Source organism: Podarcis raffonei, chromosome 12 (assembly GCF_027172205.1).
Source record: "Podarcis raffonei isolate rPodRaf1 chromosome 12, rPodRaf1.pri, whole genome shotgun sequence".
Classification (NCBI taxonomy): domain Eukaryota; kingdom Metazoa; phylum Chordata; class Lepidosauria; order Squamata; family Lacertidae; genus Podarcis; species Podarcis raffonei.
In genome coordinates this window covers 10,169,279-10,186,454 of record NC_070613.1, presented here as the reverse complement: position 1 = coordinate 10,186,454, position 17,176 = coordinate 10,169,279, and the positions used below count along the sequence as shown (strand labels likewise).

Sequence of the window (17,176 nt, the reverse complement as noted above, 5' to 3'; positions counted from 1 at the left end):
ATTTACGTTTTATACCGTATTTTACGCTTTTTATTTTGGTAGCATCAATTAAGTGTTTTAAATTTGTTGTTAGCCGCCCTGAGCCCGGTTTCCTGAACCGGGAAGGGCAGGGTATAAATAAAAATGTATTATTTATTATTATTCTGCCCTGCAGGGCCAGGCCATGGTGAGGCCGAGACCCGGGAATGCATCTATTACAATGCCAACTGGGAGCTGGAAAAGACCAACCAGAGCGGGGTGGAGCGCTGTGAAGGGGAGAAGGATAAGCGCCTCCATTGCTACGCATCCTGGAGAAACAACTCCGGCTCCATCGAACTGGTGAAGAAAGGCTGCTGGCTTGACGACTTCAACTGCTATGACAGGTGAGAGGGCACAGGCAGAACCAGGGAGCAGCAGAACACTCCTGGCTCCTTCTTACATGTGTGCATGGGTGTCTCTTACCCCCCAGTCCGTGGAGCTTGGAGCTTCAGCCATGAAGTCGCTCAGGCTGGGAGCTTTGTTTACAGCAGCTGGAAGCCCCACACCCAGGTTGGGGAGGCTTCTCCCTCTTTTCATCTGCAGGGCCACGTGTCAGCGCTGGGCGGGGCCAGAGGCAAAAGTGGGCGGGGCAATGAATGCACATTTTGCCATCCACACTTGAGTTTTCAGAGTGGCTGAAACACTTTTTTATCCAGTGCTGTTGTCGTTTAGTCGTGTCCGACTCTTCATGACACCATGGACCAGAATACGCCAGGCACTCCTGTCTTCCACTGCCTCCCGCAGTTTGGTCAAACGCATGTTCGTAGCTTCGAGAAGACTGTCCAACCATCTCGTCCTCTGTCGTCCCCTTCTCCTTGCGCCCTCCATCTTTCCCAACATCAGGGTCTTTTCCAGGGAGTCTTCTCTTCTCATGAGGTAGCCAAAGTATTGGAGCCTCAGCTTCACAATCTGTCCTTCCAGTGAGCACTCAGGGCTGATTTCTTTGAGAATGGATCGGTTTGATCTTCTTGCAGTCCATGGGACTCTCAAGAGTCTCCTCCAGCACCATAATTCAAAAGCATCAATTCTTCGGCGATCAGACTTCTTTATGGTCCAGCTCTCACTTCCATACATCACCACTGGGAAAACCATAGCTTGAACTATACGGACCTTATTTTTCTAGAAAAAGAGGTGCTGGAACTCAACATGAACACCTCCCTTGTTCTCTTATAATGGCAATGGCGCCCACCTGAGAGGTGCCAGCACTGAGTTCTGGCAAGAAAAAAAAGCCCTGATAGTATCCATTGAGATGGACTGGTTTTGAAAAGAAAAGAAAAAATCTTTTAAAATACTTTTTGCTAATAATTTAAAGAACAAAAGACAAACAAAAAAATACCAGCCAGCTGACATCTACAATTCTTACTATATTAACTGCAACTTGATGATTCCGTTCATTACATTCACAGTTAATTTCCAAATATACCCACAAACCCCATCTCAGCTGGAGACTACAGCTATACGTGTCCACCCATAAATAAGCCACAACGACTTTAACAAGAATCATTCCTAGATAAGAGTGTTTAGGGTTGCAGTCTCAGCCTGTTCCTGCTGACATCTGAGGAAGAGCCGTGGCTGAGTGGTTGATCACCTGCTTTGCAAGCAGAAGGTCCCAGGTTCAAATCCCGGCTTCTCCAGGTAAGGCTGGGAATGTCCTCTGCCTGAAACCTGGCAGAGCCTCTGCCAGTCCGTGTAGGCAATAGTGAGCTCTATGGACCATTGGTCTAACTCTGTATAAGGGAGTTCCCTCTGTTCCTGCAGTTTCTCTTATCTTCCTAGTGCTTAAGCGTTCTCTTCCCCCGCCCTGCTTTTTTCTGCAATTCATTCATTTCCTTTTTCTGCATTGCATCTGTTAGCCGGCGATGTTGCTCTCAACCCCCTCCTGCACGTCCCCCCTTTTTTTTAATCTTCCTAATTTAGTTTATGTTCCTTGTCATTTCTTTGCCTTGCTCAGCCTTCTAAATTGCTGTTCGGCAGTTAGCAGATCAGCCATGCTACACGATCTCCCTCTCGGAGTCTTTTTCTCCTCCTGCTCCTACAGAAACCAGAAATTTCTCCAGTTGGCATTACCACTCTTAGACTTCCCTTCCTCTTCCCAGTCTCGTAGGGTGTGGTGGTGAGATGGCTCTTTGCTTCTCATCTTTCGACCAGTATAATGTCCTATATTTTCCCCACACCTCCTGCCATTATTCCCCCCCCATCTCAAGCTTTGCGCTGCTGCGTATTTCTTGGTCGCCTTTAATTTATGGATTGCTGCGATAGGTGGTTTTTTTATTCGTGTAGCGCACCTAGTATATGAATTGCTTCTATAAATGGGAATAAATTATGATGACAGCGAGTAATCTAATGCCAGCATCTATTGTTGCCACTCCTGCTTGGCGTACCCTCCTCTAAAAGGAATCCCATGAGAATGGGGGGGGGGCAGGGAGAACATGCAAGCCTCCAGATGTTGCTGGACTCCAACTCCCATCAGCCCTATGCAGCATGGCCAGTGGGCAGGGATCATGGGAGTTGTAGTCAAGCAACTGAAAGAGCCACGGTTTCCTTAGCCCTCTTAATAAATGACCCAAACTCCTCCCCTCTATACAGGGGCGTACTTTGCTAACAAGCCTTGAGCAAGGACAAAATTTGGTCCACCCCCTTAGATATTTCTCATTTTTACAATAATTTCTATGGACTATTATTTTGCTCCCCTTCAGCTCGGCACCCTGTGCAGGGGAACCGCCCGCATCGCCTTAAATCCGACGCTGCTTTATGACATCACTTCCTGTTTACTGGCCTCCCCCCGCCCTTGAAAGCACAAGTGCTCAAAAAGCCCAATTTGCCACGTAACCGGGGAAACTTATACTAAAGTAGCTGCAATTAGCCTGCCCCATCAAATTATCCCATGCCTGAAAACCAGCGGAAAGTTCGCAAAACACCTGGAGACTGGGGACCAGAAAGGGTTGTGATAGAGGAAGGAAGGAATGCTCCCATCTTTTCAGCAACAAGGAGCAGTTTTATGATACATGACTGCAGGCCCGTTAAATCCCATCTTTTCAACTCCTTTAATTTGGTGTATCTACATACAAGAGCAAACGTTAAAGGCCTGCTTTTCCTCGCAGTTGTGAAATCCTGGAAGCTAAGGAGCTTCTGGGTGTTTTCACACAGTAAATGCTCGATAATTTCTGGCGTGCCCTGAGAAATGTTCTGTACAATTACGTGGAGAGCAGCGTGTTCTTTCGAGAGCCACGTGCTGCAGAAAAGGAGAACTTAGTCATTCGGAGCTGCCTACTGGAGCAGAAAAGCACACTTAGCCAGGGTGATAATGGCCCTGCTTTTAGAGCGGCTGTTTTCATTCTGCCTTCCCAGTGCACCTGTTCACACATACACAGGCATCGTATCTTGTCCCTTATCCCTTGATTACTCAAGTTTTTGCTTACTGTCACCCAAAGGCTTTGGAAGACATCTGAAATGTATTGAGGGCTTTCTCCCCTGGCCAGTATTGTATTAGGGTATGCTTCTAAGAATAACTGAAAGTGGAGGACTATAACTAATAGAGCAGAAACAATTCCTAGGAGCACATGAAGCCGCCCTACACAGGGTCAGTCAAAACATTGGTCTATCTAGCTTAGTAGTGTCTACACTGACTGGTAGCAGTTTCTCAGGGTTTCAGGCAGGGAATCTTTTTCCCAGCCCAACCTGGAGGTGCTTGGAATCGAACCTGTGAACCTCCTGGTTGCAAAGCAGATTATCTGCCACTGAGCTACCCTGAGTTTGCCCTCTCCTTTTGGGAAGTGGCGCAGACTGAGCCCTGAGGAAAAGGTGGACAATGAGACTGGGAGGAAGATAGGTGGGACGAACATTTAATGATTATAGGATCATAGAGTTGAAAGGGACCCCCAAAGCTTGTTTATCCTACCCAACTGCAATGCAGGAATCCCAACTAAATTATCCATGGCAGATGGCCATCCATCTTCTGCTTAAAAACCTCCAAGGAAGGAGAGTTCACCACCTCCCAAGGGAGGACTGTTCCACTGTCAAACAGCTCTTGCGGTCAGAAAGTTCTTCCTGATGTTTAGCCAAAATCTCCTTCTTTGTAACTTGAAGCCGTTGGTTTGGAAGCCGTTGGTTCGGAAGCCATCGGTTCTCCTGCCTCCAGAACAGGAGAAAACAAGCTTGCTCCATCCTTCGTGTGACAGCCCATCAGATATTTGAAGATGTCTACCATATCTCCCTCTCGCTCTCCTCTTTTCCATGCTAAATATACCCAGCTCCTTCAACCGTTCCTCATCCGGCTTGGTTTCCAGACCTTTGATCATCTTGGTCGCCTGCCTCACACGTTATTATTTAATTAAATAAAATAATAGTCAGGGATTGACCCCGGGACCTTCTGTGTTAAAGTCAGATGCTTTGCCACTATGCTGTGGTCTATATAATACAGGCTTCCTCAAACTCGGCCCTCCAGATGTTTTGAGACTACAATTCCCATCATCCCTGACCACTGGTCCTGCTAGCTAGGGATCATGGGAGATGTAGCCAAAAAACATCTGGAGGGCTGAGTTTGAGGAAGCCTAATATAATCAGTAGCCACTGACTGAATCCTCTTTGGAAGGACAGAGGGCACTGCAGGGAAATTTGTTGGCATATAGCTTCCGTTACAGACAGCTTGAGGTAGTTACCCAAGGTTTCTGTTCTCTTGTCTTCGTTCTCCCTTTCCATCAGTACAGAGCTCCTGGAGCCAACTGCAATTCCTACGTGAGGCATTGGCCACAAGTGTGAGCAGCTATTTGTGCAAATGAATCGACGGGCATAACTTATAAATGAGCTCAGAGCTTGCTGCCTGATAAGCTGCAGCTCATTGCTCGATAGCATCACACAGGAAGCAGTTGCCACAAATCATTCTCCCTTATCACATTGGCTCAGATCATCGCTTGACCAGGGGAAGCAGGTCAGACTGCTGCAGAAGAAGGAAAATCTGTGGTTCGGAAAGATCGTAAAGTAATTTTTGCTTCCCTGAAGGGTTTTGTCTATACACTTCCAAAAGCAACCATTGATAAATGGAAGAGTTGGTGCAGTGTTGTTAAGTAGCATCTTAAGATAGGACAACGGGACGCAGGTTGCGCTGTGGGTTAAACCACAGAGCCTAGGGCTTGCTGATAAGAAGGTCGGCGGTTCGAATGCCCGCGACGGGGTGAGCTCCTGTTGCTCGGTCCCTGCTCCTGCCAACCTAGCAGTTTGAAAGCATGTCAAAGTGCAAGTAGATAAATAGGTACCGCTCTGGTGGGAAGGTAAACGAAGTTTCCGTGCACTGCTCTGGTTCGCCAGAAGCGGCTTAAGTCATGCTGGCCACATGACCCGGAAGCTGTATGCCGGCTCCCTCAGCCAATAAAGCGAGATGAGCACCACAACCCCAGAGTCAGTCACGACTGCACCGAATGGTCAGGGCTCCCTTTACCTTTACCTTTTTAATTTGAAGCAGAGGACGGCAACCGCCTTCATACAGGTGCGGTTTAATTGCGGCAATGCTGTGCTGGCAGGCATTTGCTGGCATCATTTACAGGTGGATTTGGTGCAATCTGCCACAAAAGAGAAGACACATTGCCAGCAAAGTCCCACCTGTAAATTACTGCTTTTTTTAAAAAAGCAAGCAAACCCCCAAACCGCTGCTCATGGTGTCTTAACTTTGGGAAATGTTCTAATGGCACCATGAAAGAAGCCGTTAAACAGCCATGGCCGCCTCATGTCCCTTACCCCTCTGCACATGCCTCTGGGGGAGAAACATGGGGGCAGCTGGCCTTTTCAGGTAGCTTAGCCCTGGCCTTTCATCTCGTAATAACATTGCTGCAGTGGCTCTGTGTGGTGTTGGAAAGGTTCCTTGTCCCTTCTGCCTGTTTCCTTTGAAACACAAGGGGGAAGCAACGTGTGGGCATGTATATGTTCTCAAAGCGCAAGGATATTGGAGCGAAACTTGTATATTGAAGCTATACCTTTAAGAGTTTTAACTCGCCCTTCTGCAAAGTTCCTGTGCGCGTAAAGGGCTCTTGAGATCTCATGCGGCGAGCTTTCTGCCTCCTTATAACAAAAGGTTCAGTGGATTGGCAAAATACAGCAGAAAGCCGGCATTAAATAGGATAAAGACAATTCATTGTGCACCTTTCTTCTGAGGGCAATATAAGAATCCACTGACTTTTATCTTATTTTCTTTTGTGTTGTCTTGCTGTATATATTTATATATATAGGCAGGAATGTGTGGCCACAGAAGAGAGCCCACAAGTGTTTTTCTGCTGCTGCGAAGGAAACTACTGCAATGAGAAGTTCACTCACTTACCCGAAGTTACTGGCCCAGAAGGTGAGGCTTTTGTTTATCAAGAACAAAACTCTTTGTATTGGAAGCTGACTTCAGTGGGTTTCTGCTAACCTTGAATTCCTGGCTCGGCAATAGAACACGGAACCTAATTAGAGCAGTGGCATTTCATATTGCAGAGTTGAGGAGTTCTCAAAAATTTTAAGTTTCTACAGAATGTTGCTTAGTTGTTTCCCGGTCTTCTGGGTGAAGTGAATTGCACGCTAGTCTCTCTCCACCTGTGAAGCAAAAGAAATGCACTCTTTTTCTCTCTCGCAGGATTTCTGGGGTGCATCACTGCTTGTGGGAAGGGAATGAGATAGTCTGGTTTACACAGATTTAGCTAAGTATCTCAATTAGCTCGTGTCCAAATGGCAGCTGGCATGGTAAGTGGTGGTGCTGAGGAAGATAGGAAGATAGGAATAACGATCTGTTGATTCATCTAGCTCAGCATGGTCTGCTTTCACTCCCAGGGGGCAGCCCAGAGTTTCAGGCAGGGGTCCCTCCCAGTCCTACCCAGATATGCTGGGGATCGAACCCACAACCTTCTGCTTCCCAGGCAGGTGTTCTGCCACTGAGCTACGGCCCTCCCCCAGTGCAGAGGCTAGACTTGGGCAAGCCAGGTTTTCAAACCCAGAACCAGCTTGGCCAAATAATCAGGTTGCTTGAAGCAAACAAGAATTCAGAATCTCTGTTAAAATCCAAATCCAATCCAAGCGGTATAAAACGAGCAAGGCCACGAACAGAAAGCTAGAGTAAGGTGCATTGTGGTATTTTCCCCCTTTCAAAATAACGCTTTGTAACATGTAACGACAAAGCCAACCCAATTGAAATGCAGGAGGGGGAAAATAATTTCTTTTCTCCCTTCAGTTTTTTTTGCTGAATCAGATTGGAGGTAAACAAATGAGTCAGTAATTCCTTTCCCCCCTGCGTTGATATTGCACGGATGGATCCAGTAGCATTCAGACCATTTGAGAGCAACACATTATAGTCCTTTTGAAGTGCATTTAAAAAAAAAAGTCTCCAAGGTGAAACTTTGCATTAGCAGCACCCTTAAAACTCGGGGCACTTAAACTCATCTAGCAATGTAACTGTGAAAAACACCAAGAGCAAAAGCGTCCATCTGTATACAAGATAAAGGCCAGTACTGATGCAGACTCGGGTAGAAAAAAATCTTCACCTAAAAGATCAGTGGGGAAAGAAAGCTCTTCAGCATACACCAGAAAGAAGAAGAAGAAGAAGAAGAAGAAGAAGAAGAAGAAGAAGAAGAGGAGGAAGAGTTTGGATTTGATATCCCGCCTTTCACTCCCTTTAAGGAGTCTCAAAGCGGCTAACATTCTCCTTTCCCTTCCTCCCCCACAACAAACACTCTGTGAGGTGAGTGGGGCTGAGAGACTTCAAAGAAGTGTGACTGGCCCAAGGTCACCCAGCAGCTGCATGTGGAGGAGCGGGGAAGCGAACCCGGTTCCCCAGATTACGAGACTACTGCTCTTAACCACTACACCACACTGTGTGGTGTACAGAGTGGACAGAGAGACAGTGCCTGTCTGAGATGTAATGGGAAGGAGTTCCAAAAGGTTGCGCCCTCACCAAAGAGGAGTCCTGATGAGATGGTCTCTACAAGGAGGTCCTCCCCTACAGAGTATAGTGATCAATATGAAGGGCAAGACCATCTTTTGAATATCCTGGTCCCAGGCAATATAATGCTTCTTTGTACACTGGTACCAGCACCTTGAACCTAGCCAGGTGGTTCATTGGAAGCTATTCCCGACTGAAAGCTTACTCGTGATGGCTGCATTCTGCCTTCACTGTTGGAGACAGCATGTCCCTGGGTAATAGTTGATGGGGATCACAGGTGGGGAGAGAGCTGTTTTGCTGGGGGGCTTCCCAGAGGCATCTGGTTGGCCACAGAGGACAGGATGCCGGGCGCAGCTGGCTCTGCCATTAAGCAGACTGAGGAGGAGGCCTCAGGCAGCAGAAGCCCCTAGGGTGGCTGCCCCGTGGGCGCCCTGCTGCCAGCGTAGAAGTGCCGCCAGCACCGGCTAAAATCACACCCGAAATTGCTCAGATTGGGCACAGTCTCTCCCGAAATTGCAGGAGTGTGGGCAGACAAGCAGGGCCGGTGGGAGCAGGTATGGTGGGAGGGACAGGGCAGGAGAAAGTGACGCTGCTCCTTTCTCCTCAGGTGGCAAAGCAGGATGTGCCACCTAGGATGGCCCATTGGCCTGATATGGCAGGACTCTTTATCTTCTCTAACTTGAGGTATGGGACGCGGGTGGTGCTGTGGGTTAAGCCACAGAGCCTAGGGCTTGCTGATCAGAAGGTCGGCGGTTTGAATCCCTGTGACGGGGTGAGCTCCCGTTGCTCAGTCCCTGCTCCTGCCAACCTAGCAGTTCAAAAGCACGTCAAAGCGCAAGTAGATAAATAGGTACCGCTCCGGTGGAAAGGTAAACGGCGTTTCCGTGCGCTGCTCTGGTTCGCCAGAAGCGGCTTAGTCATGCTGGCCACATGACTCGGAAGCTGTACGCCGGCTCCCTCGGCCAGTAAAGCGGGATGAGCGCTGCAACCCCAGAGTTGTCCGCGACTGGACCTAATGGTCAGGGGTCCCTTTACCTTTAACTTGAGGTAATGGTGTGTAGTGACTGGAAGGGGCAATGCAACATATTTGCATGTTGAGGGTTTCATGCAGAAATTACCCACAGAATTTGTGCCACAATCAGACCTGAGGAGTCTGATAGGCCCACGTATGGCCACGAATCTTCTCAGGGCATTGATGAGGCTGGAAGTGTCCCATGAACTCAAGGATCTTGATTTGGCCAGCACGGATACTCAAGCACGTCAAGAGAACTGCCCAACGCTTACTGTTAGCTTGACCTCCCCTTGTCTTGTGTGTAACCACGCTCCCAAGTTCCGAAGACGTTGAGGCCCACATTGGTGAAAGGTGGTTCACTGCACAAAAGCCGGTCAGAGCAGTTTACTCCAGTAGCAGCAGAATCGGTGCCTTGGGATCCAGAGTGGGAATCAGATTGGTGATCGATCTAAGATGAGGGTGATGGAGAGCGACAACCTGTGCAGCTGCTGCCTCTTGTTTCAAGGTACGAAGCTTAGCTTCATGCACCGCAGCTTCTCTCCTCAAGACTTCTTCCTTCTTGGCGAACTCGACGCGCTTTCCCGCAGCTGCTGCCTCATCCTTTGTGAGGGTTACTTCATCTGCCATACGTGATGCTCTGGATGGATAAGACAATCTGTTGGCGTAAGAGGGGGAGTGAGAGTTCCCTGTCAGCGAGGAGCGGCGAGAACAAGGAGTGTTTTTGTGCTGTGAGGAGTGGCGTCCTGAAGTGACTACTGACAAACTTGCGATGGAGCTGGAGCAAGACCTTAACAGTAGAGAAGCCTGGGCCACTGCCTTGAGAATGCGGCTTTTGGTTCATCAGCTGTCTTGTCAGCCTCTGTGAGAAGCAGTGCTTCTTGTTCCTTTATGCCAGGCATGTCCAAAGTCTGTTTTGGGGGCCTAATCTGGCCCTGTGGCTGTTTATTTCCTGAGGTAAAATCCTAAAAAAACAACTTCAACCCTAAAAGCTCAACAACTTCAGGCCTGAAAAAAAGCTCAACAACTTTGGTCGGTCCTTTGGTCAGCCCTCATGGCCTTAACTTCATCAAATCTGAAAAAGTTTGGACACCACTGCTTTATGCGCTTCTCCAAAGTGTTCATGGCCTCATGGAAAGTGGAGTCCTTCTGGCCGTTAACCTGCTTGAAATGCAGCCACTCATCGCAGGTATCACTGGGGTGTAGTTGCGCAAAAATGGCGGAGAGGCAATCTGTGTAAGATGTCCATTGCACCAGGCGTTTGGCCAAGCGGGTCCTCTGGTGAGGCATATTCTCCAGGAGTGTTGCACCATCAGTCTCCAGAATGTCTTTCTGCAGCCTCTGTCAAGCCGCCTTAGCTGATTTGCCTTATATGTTCCTCTAAGGTAGCTCTCATTTTGGGGGTTAGCTTCCTAAGTCTGTTTTGACCTGAAGACCCTGTGGCACCATTAGCTGTATCAGAAGCTAGTTCCTGTCTTATCCCCTGTTTGGTTGTTTTTTCAGAATGGTCTCCCATTTTTTTAAAGAATCTGGTTCAAATACACTTAAAATTGGAAGGCTGCGGTACCATATCTCAACACTAGATGAGGTGTGGCTTTCTCTGGAGGATTTTATTCCTGTAATCTTTCAGCTTAGCTGTTTGAGAAGGTATGTGGGCTTTGCAGTGGAGAATTAGCACTTCAATGGAATTGAAGTGGAGAAGGCTTGCTGGGTGAGGAGAGTTACTGAGTTGCATAAGTTTGCAGAGTTGCTAGGAAAAGCAGGATGCACTTTTCTTCAGTGCAGAGGGTAGGTAGGGAGAACCCGAGGGCTAGGGAGCTTGCAGGCTGATACTTTGAGAACCTTGTTTGCATTTGTAAATTGCTCTGGGAGACTAACAGGGCTGGTTTCACATGCACAAAGGGAAGGCTGATTTGTAAACCACTTTCAGTTGCTCCAGTTACAGATAGGTAGCCGTGTTGGTCTGCCATAGTCAAAACAAAATTTTTTTCCCCTTCCAGTAGCACCTTAAAGACCAACTAAGTTAGTTCTTGGTATGAGCTTTCGTGTGCATGCACACTTCTTCAGGCAACTTCTGTTTCAGTGTATCTGAAGAAGTGTGCATGCACACGAAAGCTCATACCAAGAACTTAGTTGGTCTTTAAGGTGCTACTGGAAGGAAAAAAAATTTTTTGTTTTCACTTTCAGTTGCAAATTCTTGTTAGAGAGAAAGAGAGCGCATCATTCATTCATCCTTACTGTTCTGTCTGGAGATTTCTCTCTCTTTGTGGATAGTATTAACAAAACTCCACAAAGCTCTCATACATAGATTTACTGAAGATAATCAAGGCACATGTAGAAATATTGCTCACATTCCAATAGGCTGTTCTATGGCTCTGAATGAAGATGATTACAGTAGAATCTTTTCATGAAGTTCTCTGTAGAGCTCTGTAAGGATGAAGTGAGTTTGCCCTTCTTCTTGGACTTTGCCATAACTAGGCTGTCACTAGATTACAAAGGAGAAAGGGAGGCTTCTTCCCGCTCTGGCCAGAGCCAATAGGAGGGAGGTATTTTCCTGCTCTCTGGCAGAGCCAATTAAAAGTAGACTATTGCTGTGCCTACATTTCCCAACCTGCCTTGGGGTCTCAAAAGGGGGGAAAGGCACTATCTTTTCTTAAAGGGGCAGCATTGTTATTCCTTCAACCTAATACTAATACGCAGATTTGCTATCACTAAATAACTGACCCCTGTGAGGGCAGAACGGGGTGTGTGAGGGAAAACAGAGAACAAAGAGGTGCATAAGCAAAAATACAATGTAATAAACTCCTATACAGTCTTATATAAATTGATAGAGTGTTATTATCCTATTAATGCATGCAGATATGAATAGCCTATTACATTCTGTATAAACTCAAATCCCCACTCAGCCATATGTGACCGTGGAGGCAGCCAACTGTCTCTCAGCCTGGCCAACCTCACAGGGTTGTTTTTGGGATATAAACAAATTAAAATAAATTAAGAACCAAAATCCAACCAGGATGGTGGAATTCTGCCTTGGGATGCTGGAGCGAACGGTCATTTCGTCTTACGTGGCAAGACAATTCTTACCCTGTCTGGGATCCTTACTGTTCCTTCCCTCCTCTTCCTGCAGTGGTCTATGAGCCTCCGCCGCCAAGCCTCTCGCTGCTCAACATTCTGGTTTACTCTCTGCTCCCCATCATTGCCCTCTCCATCGCCATTCTCCTTGCCTTCTGGATGTACCGTCACCGCAAGCCCCCCTACGGCCACGTCGACATCAGTGAGGTAGGCGAGAAGCAAGGGGCACCTGGGAAACTAAGGGTTGTTTCAGGCGGCTAAGCATTTGCAGAAACTGCTTCTGCGAACGGGATTTAGAAAGGGAGAGCTGGGCGGATAAACAGGGGAGAAGCAGCCGATTCTCCTCCCGCAGTAGCCGGTTCTTGCTGTGGAATCTGTGGCGCGACAGTCTTCAGCCACGTGGTTTTCTTTTCCCCTCATGCAACAGCTGGTTGCTGTTGTGCAACCTGTTGCATAAGTACCTTTAGTAATGTACTTGCCTTTCCGCTTGCACAGCAATGTTTTGACTACGCAATAAGTACTCTGCAAAGCGCCTTTAACTTAGTGCAGTCCCATGAATACAGGCTGTTTACCTCCCGAGGACCAGATGCTGGGGAGAAACAAGAGAAGGAAAGTGTCCCTTTGAGCACTGTTTGTGAGCTTCCCAGAGGTGTCTTAACTGGCTACTACTTGGCTGGATGGTGGATTAAACGGACCTTTCCACCCAGTTTGTTCTGTGTTGGTTTTTTTTAAAAAAAAAACCCACACAAACAAAATGGCTCCCTGTATTCTGTTGCAAACGTAATTTGGGGAAGGCAGGGTGGTTTAGGTATGGCCAAGAAAAAGTGTCATAGTCGCCACAAAACAACCTTGAATATCTCATACAGAATATTACTTTTTAAAAGTTCTGTGACTGTTGGGTGAAAAGTTGCTTGAGTTTGCATTGGCCTAATTTTCCTGTTGAATGATAATAATAATAATAATAATAATAATAATAATAATAATAATAATTTATTATTTGTACCCCGCCCATCTGGCTGGGTTTCCCCAGCCACTCTGGGCGGCTTCCAAAAAAGATGAAAAATACACTAAAATGTCACATATTAAAAACTTCCCTGAACAGGGCTGCCTTCAGATGTCTTCTGAATGTCAGGTAGATGTTTATCGCTTTGACATCTGATGGGAGGGCGTTCCACAGGGCGGGCGCCACTACCGAAAAGGCCCTCTGCCTGGTTCCTTGTAACTTGGCCTCTTGCAGTGAGGGAACCGCCAGAAGGCCCTCGGAGCTGGACCTCAGTGTCCGGGCAGAACGATGGGGGAGAAGACGCTCCTTCAGATATACTGGACCGAGGCCGTTTAGGGCTTTAAAGGTCAGCACCAACACTTCGAATTGTGCTCGGAAACGTACTGGGAGCCAATGTAGGTCTTTCAAGACCGGTGTTATATGGTCTCGGCGGCCACTCCCAGTCACCAGTCTAGCTGCCGCATTCTGGATTAGTTGTAGTTTCCAGGTCACCTTCAAAGGTAGCCCCACGTAGAGCGCATTGCAGTAGTCCAAGCGGGAGATAACCAGAGCATGTACCACTCTGGCGAGACAGTCTGCAGGCAGATAGGGTCTCAGCCTACGTACCAGATGGAGCTGGTAAACAGCTGCCCTGGATACAGATTTAACCTGTGCCTCCATGGACAGCTGTGAGTCCAAAATGACTCCCAGGCTGCGCACCTGGTCCTTCAGGGGCACAGTTACCCCATTCAGGACCAGCGAATCATCCACACCTGCCCGCCTCCTGTCCCCCAAAAACAGTACTTCTGTCTTGTCAGGATTCAACCTCAATCTGTTAGCCGCCATCCATCCTCCAACCGCTTCCAGACACTCACACAGGACCTTCACCGCCTTCACTGGTTCTGATTTAAAAGAGAGGTAGAGCTGGGTTAGGATAATGCATGAGGCTAAAGCCAGTCAACTGAAACGCTGGAGGGGCTGGTGGAGGAAATATTTCTTTTATTTCTTTTCATTGTTTTCTTTACTGAATCAGGCTTTTGAGGTTCAGAAACAAGTCAGTGCCATTCCTTAGCATTGAAAGTGTACACATGGATACATTTAAGTGTTATGGCATATTAGTCCTTTTCAAATGCATTGTGATAAACCTTACCAAGGTCAGGCTTTGCATTCGTAGAGCCCTTACAGTTTGGAGACTTGGGCAAATTACATTTTTTGTCAACAACACCAAACTTACCTTTTGTTGGTATCTTCACGAACTTGTATAAAAAGATAAAGAAAACAAAAGACATTTGAAAAATCTATTGAAATCAGACATTGTAAGTTCATCTTAGACTGGGTAGTTTGCAAGTTTCTGTGGCTTTGCCCAAGGTTTTGTATTTTTCTCAGAAGATTGATAAAGAATGTATAATTATTGTGTGTATATTAGTTGCCGTGTTGCATGAGTCGTACTACTTATATCAGCAGCACAGGTTGCATTTTTCTAGCATTATTGGGTATGGGAAAAGGCACGATAGAGCTCACACCCACATTTGGTCGTACCTGAAACAAAAATGTCCACAACTTCCAACTTGTCTCTCAATATCACGCCCCCCCCCCTTGTTTGCAGGACCCGGGTCTGCCACCCCCTTCTCCGTTGGTTGGACTTAAACCCTTGCAGCTGTTGGAGATCAAGGCCAGGGGCCGCTTCGGCTGCGTCTGGAAAGCTCAGCTGATGAATGACTACGTGGCAGTCAAAATCTTCCCCATACAGGTGAGTTCCAGGACTGTACCTGCCATTCAGAATGACATGCTTGGAGCAGGGAGTCCAAATATATTCTCATTGGATTGCAGAGTTGGAAGGGACCACGAGGGACACCCCCTGCAATGCAGGAACCTTTTCTTGCCCACCTCTCATTGGTAACTGATTTTTAACCAGAGCCCCATTTTTAATTGAGCGGCCATTTGTAGGGTCAGAAATAGTGGCGCACCTGGAGACCATATGGGCTGTTTCTTCTTCTTTCTTTTTTTGTAAAAAAATTTTTTAAGTAAATTTTATTAGTTTTTTTCCACACAACAACAACACGAAAAATATCAAAAAATAATAATAAACAAAACACAAAAACCAGCAAACAAAAAACCAAATCCATATCTTACAAGTTAATAATATAAACACTAAAAAGAAAAACAAACATTGACTTCCACCAATCCCACAGCACCTCCTTTACCTCTCTTCAGTTCCCATCAGCTCTAGCCACATGGCCCAATGGCCAGGGCATGATGGGAGTTGTAGTCCAACACCATATAGAGGCCCAGAGTTTCTGCTAGTCCCGTATTTCTTCTCCTTTGGGTTGGTTTGCTGCTTCTTTGTTTCTTGATGTAGACCATAGATCACAGACCATAGATCATAGGCTCATTGGAGTTAGAAGGGACCCTAAGGATCATCCAGGCCAGCCCCCTGCAATTTCAGGAATATTCAGCTATCCCATACAGAGATCAAACTTGCAACTTTGGTGCTATCAGCACCACACTCTAACTAAGTTATCCAGAGACTTTGGTATGGTTGTCCCCAATGTCCTCTTGGTTTATTTTGCATTGTACGCTGCCACGAGCAATTATAATTGAGAGACAGAATATAAAACTACTGTGGGTTGGTGGAGAATTAAAAATCACATTAAAAAGATACTGGGATATGAAATCCCCACGATGTCAGTGGTTCCTGAACTTTCGCCCTTTGGGCCGCTTGAAAATCACTGAGGGTCTTAGTGAACCATTTGATGGTTTTTCCGCCTGTATTGCAGCTAGATGCTGTACGGTTTTAAATTGTATTTTTATTGCTTCTTTTATTTCTTATGTATTGTGTTTTGTACCATTCAAATTCCAGGGCAGTAAAATGCAATACAAGAAATAAAAGATGCAATAAAAGATGCAATTAAAAATCAATAGGAAGAATATAATGCATTGGATGTGTCGTCTCCCGTCTTCAACCACAAATCTGCGGAGACACCATGGAGCACCTGAACGAATGACTACAGTGGGGAACGCTCCCCCCTTCCCAACATCTAGTGTTCTTTTTGCTAAGTTATGTGGGTGGATTGGTCAGGGAGACCACACCAGAGGTCTCTTACATGGTCTCTTACATGCAGGCTGCACACAGAACACTTTGTGAGAAAATGGGGAGACTGACCAGCATGCAGGTGTGGAAACTATACGGATCTGGCTGGTGCCAGCAGCAAGTTGCCAGTTTATTTTTTTATTATATATGGGTCCGATTTGGGTAAAACTCAGGATTCTCTGTTGCTACATAATGCAGTGTCTATTAAATGCCATCGTCCTTGAGCTACATAGATTTACCGTATTTTTCGCTTCATAGGGCGCACCTAGTTTTTAGGGGGAGAAATAAAGGGAAAAAAATTATTCCCCCCCCCCAAGCCCCAAAGAGCAAAGAAGCCAAGACCGCTGCCTTGGCTTCCTCTTTAGCCACGCACAACCTCTCCAGCCGGGAGAAGCTGCGTGTGGCTTTGTTTTTAGCCATGGGGCTGGGACTGCGCTCCCCGGCACTGCGCTCCCCGGGCTGCAGGCTGCTATCTGCAAGCCTTCGGAGCGCTCCTAAGGCTTGCGGATAGCTGCCTGAAGCCTGCAAAGCGAGAGGGGTTGGTGCGCACCGACCCCTCTCGCTCTCCAGGCTTCAGCAAAAGCCTGCATTCACTCCATAGGACGCACACACATTTCCCCTTCATTTTTGGAGGGGGAAAAGTGTGTCCTGTAGAGCGAAAAATACAGTAAATCAATCAGAAAATGGCTAAGGTGCATAGAAGGCCGAGTCCCCTTGGAGCTGGGAGGTCTACCCCATAAGCAAATTTAGAAATCCTTGAATTCTTGAGCCTTTAGGTTGGCTATCTGCTGTGAGGAAGGGGGCAGCATTTGGCACCCTCGCTGGACACAAAAGTTCAAGGGCTCCCACCTCATTTATCTCGTTAGCAACCTCCACCTCCCGCAGGGCTGAAATGTCCAGACTCCTTTTCTGTTCTGGAAACAGAACAGAACAGTGTGCCACGTTGGCACTGTAGAGAAAATACTTGGTGCCGAGAAATTGGTGCCCTTTTGCTCCTCCCTCATAAGTCAGAAAACTGCAGTTGGCCTTAGCTTGGCGATGTGTGAATCAGGAAACTCCGATTCACAGCTTCCGAACGAGACAGTTTAGAGTAATCTTACA

General features: G+C 47.0%; 1 protein-coding gene across 1 annotated transcript in view; it reads left to right on the top strand.

Annotated features, from left to right (window-relative positions):
- Positions 1-17,176, top strand: part of ACVR2B (activin A receptor type 2B) — a 138,142-nt gene that overhangs the window by 92,183 nt on the left and 28,783 nt on the right. Inside the window, exons 2-5 of the mRNA XM_053409899.1 lie at positions 155-362; positions 6,237-6,346; positions 12,058-12,209; positions 14,591-14,734. Coding sequence (XP_053265874.1) covers positions 155-362; positions 6,237-6,346; positions 12,058-12,209; positions 14,591-14,734 — 614 coding nt within the window. The remainder of the gene's footprint in view (positions 1-154; positions 363-6,236; positions 6,347-12,057; positions 12,210-14,590; positions 14,735-17,176) is intronic.